The 8,410-nt window shown below is 39.6% G+C and overlaps 1 protein-coding gene across 8 annotated transcripts in view; it reads right to left on the bottom strand.

Annotated features, from left to right (window-relative positions):
- LOC133416762 (nesprin-2) overlaps nt 1-8,410 on the bottom strand; it is a 71,159-nt gene that overhangs the window by 4,042 nt on the left and 58,707 nt on the right. For 7 of the 8 annotated variants that reach the window (XM_061703912.1, XM_061703911.1, XM_061703915.1 and 4 more), the window contains 9 exons: nt 8,113-8,304; nt 7,701-7,989; nt 5,907-6,031; nt 5,676-5,799; nt 5,371-5,573; nt 4,765-4,941; nt 4,324-4,452; nt 2,367-2,558; nt 2,180-2,268 (listed from right to left, as the gene is read on the bottom strand). In XM_061703912.1, coding sequence (XP_061559896.1) covers nt 2,180-2,268; nt 2,367-2,558; nt 4,324-4,452; nt 4,765-4,941; nt 5,371-5,573; nt 5,676-5,799; nt 5,907-6,031; nt 7,701-7,989; nt 8,113-8,304 — 1,520 coding nt within the window. The remainder of the gene's footprint in view (nt 1-2,179; nt 2,269-2,366; nt 2,559-4,323; nt 4,453-4,764; nt 4,942-5,370; nt 5,574-5,675; nt 5,800-5,906; nt 6,032-7,700; nt 7,990-8,112; nt 8,305-8,410) is intronic. The other variant, XM_061703913.1, reaches the window with a different exon arrangement.

Here is an 8,410-nt window from a genome sequence, read left to right as displayed (position 1 = left end):
CCTGTGGACATTCTCTTGAATATTTATGACTTCTCAGAGGAGTTCAGTGAGCCACATACATTTGAGTATAAATATGTACATTCCATACGAAATTCCATATCCCTGTTCAAAATGGTAAATGAAATTGCAAGATTCCACATTAAAACAGCCATCCATCCATTTTCAACACCGCTTATCCTGGTTAGGGTCGCGGGGTGCTGGAGCCTATCCCAGCTGACTTCGGGCGAAAGGCGGACTACACCCTGAACTTGTCGCCAGTCAGTCGCAGTGTACATATAGACACAGACAACCATTCATACCCACATGCTCACCATCACTGAGTGGGAACTGAACCCACGTTGCCTGCACCAAAGTCAGGCGAGTGTACCACTACACCATCAGTGACTACATTAAAACACTTTAGGCTCTATTTTCGTTCAATCCGGCGCAGAGGCTGAGTGAAGCAGCTCCGCTCATTCCTTTTAAATGTGGCAAAATGAATTTCTCGCATGGAGACATCTCTGTACAGAAGAGGACGCAGACTGGATCCGTGCGTGACTGAAGCATTGTCACTGCTCTAGGCCGGTGTGGCAACAGGCAACGTTAGCGGGTCCCCTAATTAAATACAGAATGAGCTGCTGATAATCGCTGATGACTTAAATATGTCTGCGGACTTGATGTATCTATCCCCACCCCTGATCGTAGGTGTGTGCCCTCCCCACCATAGCTGTGCTGGCTGGAATGATTTATAAAATATAAAAAATAGGGGTGGGACTTAAACGCATTCATCACAATTCATTAATTACAAACAAATAAATTAGTTCAATAAATCTACATTTCAATTGCATTTTGTATTCAAAACGACCTTCGTCATGATTTCCTGGTACACCAATAACACTGACGTACAGGTCAAAGCTCGGCTACGAAAATAGAGGAACAGGATGAAACAGCATTGCTAGGACTGATGGGAGGCAAATTTCATTCAAATATATATATACATATATATATATATATATATATATATATATGTATATATATATATATATATATGTATATATATATATATATATATGTATATATATATATATATATATATATATATATATATATACATATATATATATACATACATATATATATATACATACATATATATATATATATATACATACATATATATATATACATACATATATATATATATATACATACATATATATATATATACATACATATATATATATATATATATATATATATACATACAATTACATATATATATATACATACATATATATATATATATATATATATATATATATATATATACATACATATACATATATATATATACATACATATATATATATATATATATATACATATATATATATACATACATATACATATATATATATACATACATATATATATATATATATATATACATATATATATATACATACATATATATATATATATATATATATATATATATATATATATATATATATATATACATACATATACATATATATATATACATATATATACATATATATATACATATATATATATATATATATATATACATACATACATATATCAGACTGGGCCAAAAGTTCACCTTCCAACAAAACAATGACCCTAAGCACACAGCTAAAATAACGAAGGAGTGGCTTGAGAACAACTCCGTGACTGTTTTTGAATGGCCCAGCCGGAGCCCTGTTTCTATGTGCCCTGCGATTGGCTGGCGACCAGTTCAGGGTGTACCCCACCTCTCGCCCAAAGATAGATGGGATAGGCTCCAGCACACCCGCGACCCATGTGAGGATAAGCGGTACAGATAATGAATGGATAGATGGATGTTTTTTTTTTTTTTTTTTTTTAAATTGAATGGAATACACAGAGAAAGGGAAGAACATGCAAACTAAGAGATTCAAAGCAGAACCTCAGAACGTTGAGGCGGACATGCTAACCACTCCCCACCCTACTGCACAGGTGGTCCAAGTCCAAGTTTAAGTTACTAATAACTCAAACCCGAACCGAAGAAGTTCGTAAATTACCGTTCCAATAACTCTTTTACCTTTGTCTTTCATATTCATCAAAGTTGAACAATAGGATGCAATTTTTGGACCATGTAAAGATGTCCAGTGACAAAAATTAAACTCTTATTATTATTGAGTAGATACTGTTGTACCTTGTAGTGGATGGAGATTTCTTTGTTTGTGTGAGCTCCTGAGAAGAATCTGCAGGGATATTTTGACCTCTGCAGGTGTCCCAATCCTGCTTTTAAAAAGACAAGGAAAGTATTATTTTCAGGTTGCACAAGAAATAACCAAAGAGAAATATTTTTTTCTTGTTAAATGTGGGTTTTGAGAGGTTACCAGACGCTGTTGCAGGATGCTCAAGTCCTGTGTTACGTCCTTCAGGAGTAACTTCAGTTTGGTGCCCGTCACGTGGATCTTCTCCTGGGCCTCGTCGCTCCCCTCGTCCCCTTCCTCAGGTTGGAGTTGACACCACAGAGTCTGGAGCGAGGCCTGCTGGGTCTGCCTTTCCAGTAGCTCCTCCAGCAGGGCCTATACATACCACAAGTGTTCACAAAACATTTGACTAAAATATAGGCCAAGGATGGATGGACGGACGGATGGATAGACAGACAGACAGACAGGCAGACAGAGAGAAGTTCCCAGCAGACTTTGGGAAATACAAGGGGTACATCCAGGACTTTTTGGAGGGGTAACATGTACATATAACCTTTTCAAAATGGGGATTAATGCATTTGTTTTCTCAGGATGAAACTGTTCCCCCAAACCTGGAGTGCAAATGGATCTGTCTGTCAGACAAACAAACAAATATGGTACAGTACGGTGATTCTTGATTTTTATTCACCGTTGTGCACAGAGATTGTAGAGGGCAGGTGCTCAAGTCCCTCCCCCCCCCCAAAAAAGGCAGCAATGGGAAACTATTCATCACCTGGTGTGTGTGTGTGGGGGGAGGGGGGGTCAGTGTTTCGTTGACGGGGCAGGTGCTGACGATCTTTCTGGGACCTGACAGATTTTCCCGTGGGCTCGGGGAATATATGGGCTGCATCAAAGAAGGGCATTTTTTTTCGTCCAGGGCAAAAGGGGCAGTGCTACTGAATACTATTGTAGTTCCGCAAAATGACATTGTGTTAATCCCCAAATATTGTTCTGTTGTATTTTATGTTAGATGGGTTACAATAAAGAGTGGCCATTCAGACATACGCTGGCACAGCAACAAGGGAGCGATGTCAACGTGATTGGACAGTTTGCCTGAGTTTGGTTCCTTCAGGAACACTTTGACTATGCTGCCAAGCATCCTGCCAACAAACAGCCCCACATTTCATATTATGGTTCAAAGCAAACTTCAAACGAGCAATATATTGTATTTCCTTCTTCACAGTTTTTGACCTTATTTCATAGTCCAATAATTTGGTTTATGAAACAGAGTAGCATCATTTCAATTACCCTGGAAAGTGTTCCCAGCAAAGAGGAGCCACTCAATGCATTTAGTAGGATTCAATTCAATTCAAAGTCTGAACATATGCGGAGCAGCCACAACAAAATGACCACCTGCACATCAAATGAAATTGAATAGAAGAGCTGCATGAAAAAGTATACTTTTAAGGTAGCTGTAAAAGTAAAAATGCTCAATTTTGATTGATACAGTCAGCAGTGCTGTAGTAGTTTACAGAGGTGATCTGTAGTTACTCATACAGACTATTTCCAAGCATTATTACCTTTTAAAGATAATAAGATTTTTTTAAAATATATATACAATTAAATGTTTTTTTTTTTTATTGCATGATCTCCTGAGTGTCTACAGATTGTCAGAATGTTTTGGTTGCACAGTATAAGGTATGTAGTATACACCATAGTAATTATCCAACATATTTGCTCAGTTAAATCCAGGAAGGCGGCACGGTGAAGTACTGGTTAGCACATCTGCCACACAGTTCTGAGGACCGGGGTTCAAATCCCGGCCCCCCCTGTGTGGAGTTTGCATGTTCTCCCTGTGCCTGTGTGGGTTTTCTCCAGGCACTCCGGTTTCCTCCCACATCCCAAAAACATGCATGGTAGGCTCTTAGGTATGAATGTGTGTGCGAATGGTTGTTTGTTTCTATGTGCCCTGCGATTGGCTGGCGACCAGTTCAGGGTGTACCCCGCCTCTCGCCCAAAGATGGCTGGGATGCAGCACGCCCACGACCCTTGTGAGGATAAAGCGGTACAGAAAATGGATGGATAAATCCAGGAATGACCTGATTGGCGAGGCAGTGTATCAATACATGTACAATTTTCACAGAGTAACAGATATGCTTACAGTAAGGGAGTGATGGTGCTGTTTAAGAATTGGGACAGGTGTCTCTGCATCCCTGATGTCCACTGCGTAGCGTCTGTTCTCGGTGTGTGCCAACCACAGCAGCAGAGAATGGAGACTCTCTTGGAACTCCTGTGTGTGATGGACGGTTTAAAGTTAGTGCCTCCGAGGAGGGTGTGCTCTTGGACACACCTGTTGGTTTGTTTTTCTGTCTGCAGGATTGCATAAATAACTAATACATAATATTGTGTTACATGTGGCACTGTTAATAAAAATGAAAATTATGCAGACTGCATCCTATGAAAACCTTATACTTTTTTGCTGGAAACACTTCACACACATCCAAATCATTGCAAAGCCCCACTAAAAAGGAGTAGTTTGACTGTGACTGATCTTCTATTAAAATAATATATTTATTTAATAATAATTTATACTTTTTCTCACCTGGCAGCGCATCAGAGTCCTTCTCAAACTGGTGTCCCACTGGTGAAGAAGTGTAGACGCTCGGCTCCAGGCTCGGTTTAAATCAATGAGCCTCTCCTGCTGCTCTGGGACTTCCAGAGCACGCAGGTTGACGGACAGCATGATAGGCTTGTAGCGTGTGAACATCTTCTGCATCTCCTAAAAAAGCATATTCAAGATACTTTTCAATAATCACCAATGCTTAACATTATGATTACCTTCACTAGGTCTGACAGCATATCCCTCAATTTTGCCCTATTTTGATTGCAGTTTTTTGTTTGTTTTCCTTTTTGTTAGTTAGCAGGACTGGTCAAAAACACAAATTACAATCCACTGCAGTTTGGTGCAGAATCATACATGGAATCATTCCATGCCACATGATAGTTAGCAGGGCAGAAAAGTCTGTTTTGGGGGGGATTTTGCAATCTCCGCCTTGTTGCCAGAGGAACACATATTGATGATTGCAGGAACCACAAGCCTCTACAATCTGGTTGAACAAACTAAAACACGGCAAATTAACAATTCAATATTAGTGTACTTTTCATGATGCTGTGCTTGTAATTATTTTATTCGGGACCACACTGTTACCTTCATCTCTTTAGCTCTTGTTGCCATGTCAACAATCCTGTTGCTGGGGTGAGACTGCTGGTGGCGGTCTAGTTCCAGATGAATATTGTCTAGCCAGGAAATAACATCATCAATTTCAGATGTGACATTTTGTGGATCCTGGCGGGCAGCGTCTTGCTCGTTCCTGCACTGAGCCTGGAGCAGCTCCCAGCGTTCAATCACACCTGAGAGAGCAGACACATCTACTGAAGCAGCCTCTCATGCAAACAAATGTTCAACACAACCTAAAATTGAACATTTTGTTTTCCTTCGTGGGCATTGCTCACCTGACTGTTTGTCTGAGGCAGCCAAGTTGGTCAAACCAATCTCTGGCTGCTCCTCATCATCCAGGATGAGGGAAACTCTTTTAATGTCTTCAATGTTGTCACTGCACTGGGACATTTGATGCAACTGAAGAAAAAAAAAAGCCCATATATTACAATGACACACAATTGCAGTGACAATTATAAAGTAGCTAGTTTGCTTGGCTCTCGTGAGAAGATATTTGTGAAACGTACATAGCCCTGCTTTACAGGGGTGCTGGTGAGGGTGGGTGGAGCCTCAATGTCGCATACAGCTGTTTCTTCATCTCCTGGTGATCGCCATCTTGGAGACTCATAAGCAGCCTTTGACCTCTCTGATTCTGAAACACAAAAACTTAGGTTGAACGCACAGACAACACTTAACTTGAGATCTAGCAGAGTTCATTCACCTAACATGTCCTTATTTCCTTCCAAAAAACATGTTTGTAGAGTCCCCTTTCAAATCTTTGTGGACTAATAAAATGACACATAAATAGATACAGGCCATATATAACCCTTTTTAACATTAAAACATCATAAAAAGCTTTCTTACAAACTCACTGTGTGATACACACTCAGTGGACACTTTAACTGTATTACAAATTCAACCTGTACGAAAACAATTTTGACTGACACAAAAATATGCATTTGTTTGTATGAAATGTATTTATTGTTGCGGTTTTAGTTGGCAGTCGTGTATAACTAAACACATTTTGAGAGGCGCTCCTGATTTTGTTTGAAAGGGACAAAATATTAGAAATACCAAACAATATTCAGAAGTACAGTCTGATACCACTGCAACTATACATGTATTGTTGAATCAATACCTTTCTGTCACACAAACCTGATTTGCATTTTTGTTACAGCTCTAATCGGATTGGATAGGATAGTGTAACAAATGTGTCGTGTGAAGTTGCAGCTGGAAACTTTAAAATGAGTATAAAAACAGACAAATGACTTCAGAGGCATTTGAAAAACTAAAGTGGCCACATTAGATTGTGGTTAAAGACAACAGAAGGGGACAGTAAATTGAGCCTAATGCTCCTCATTAATGTCATTCTGTTGGTTAACAGAGCGGGAGGCTCTGAGGTATAAAAGCTAACAAGTATTGGCATGGAAGTGGGAGGAGAAAGGAAAATAATAATAATTGGGAGGTTTTATTGTGGAGGAACATGAAGGGGAACTTTTCAGGAACTAGTAAGGTCAACCTTGTAGTGGCAGGATGTGAAAGCATCGAGTTAACCCAGTTTGTGTAACTTTCTTCAATCAAGAATATCAAACAAAATAAATTTAGCTTGGCTTTGAACGTTTTTTCGAAAAGCAGCTCACGTGAAGCAAAGGGACATTAGACGCAAGTGAGACAGGAAATGTTGGAAGGTGTTTGTTGGGAAAAAGTAATGGACCTATTCATGATCTGTCCAATAAACAGTGAACATCTTGAGGAAAACAGCCTGCTGCAGATATGCAGAATACTCAATCCTAATCCAGTTCTGTTTTTAATCTCTTTTGCAGCCTGGAATTTTGTAAATGAAGCAAATGATCTTGTCTCGTAGAAGGAAGAGAACATATGCACTGCTTTGACTCCCTGCGGAAACACTAAAATAAAATAACAGAAACAAGGTCAAGAAGTGCATCTGTGTAATTTATGGCAGTATTAAGTACACGATGATCCCTTTGGATGAGCCCAAAAGTGAAGGTGGTTCCCCTTGGAAATAAAGATGCCTTCACTTGCCAAAATCCATTTGTAAAGATTTTTGGCACATTTCTTCGGAATACATTGTGTATGTGTCACTTCGATTTATTAAAACATTTTAAAATCTAGCATTTTTAAATTGTCAATTATTTTATATGGTCTAATAAATGTATCAGTAAATTAATACAGCCTATTTGTCAGTGTCTATTTAAGATCAGCATCATATACTTTATAATTGCACACATCTCTTCTATTGCATCTATTTAGACTGTGGAGGCATACTTCATGAAGAGCCCAGTATTTGCATATATCTGTACCTGACAATGCACTGAAGTAAATTCCCTCTTCGTCGTGTCCTTCGTCATCCTCATCATCCTCATGGGACGATGACCCTCCTACATCCCCGGTGTGGTCCCACTCTAATGGCAGCGAGTCCACGCTCACAGGTGTCTCTCGCCCTGAATGCTCCATCGGAAGGGCGAGCAGGTGTGAGGGTGTGGTTGGGAGGCTTCCTTGGCTCCGCCCGAGCCAAGGTCGTCCAATCAGTTCCAAACTTGACTCCAACGAAATGGAGGTGCCAGAGAACTCTGGTTCTTCTGTGATCATCTAAGGTGAAAAAGTTATTTTTTGTCCTTCTTATTATGCAGTCTAACAACCTAAACCTTAATCATTTATAATAATAATTAATACAGTAATTACAATTTTACAAATAATGAAAATTGACCTCACCGGGGGTTGGCTGAGACGTTGATGGAAGCGAACCAGTCGGCTGAAAACCTCCTGACAGTAAGAGTGAAGCTCCTCCAGCTCTTCCTCTATCAGCGCAGCATCCTGAGGTGAACTCCTCTGGATGAGACTTTCCCCAAACACGATCAGTCCGTCGATCCGCTCTGTGTTGAGGATGATCTCCTTCTGGAAACTCTGGACAAAGAAAGTAAAAGGTAATAACAAAGTGACAATATAAAAACTATCCATCCATCCATTTTCTCTACCGCTTTTCCTCACTAGGGTGGCGGGCGTGCTGCAG

The sequence above is a fragment of the Phycodurus eques genome, chromosome 18 (assembly GCF_024500275.1).
Source record: "Phycodurus eques isolate BA_2022a chromosome 18, UOR_Pequ_1.1, whole genome shotgun sequence".
NCBI lineage: Eukaryota > Metazoa > Chordata > Actinopteri > Syngnathiformes > Syngnathidae > Phycodurus > Phycodurus eques.
This window is presented reverse-complemented; position numbering and strand designations above follow the sequence as displayed.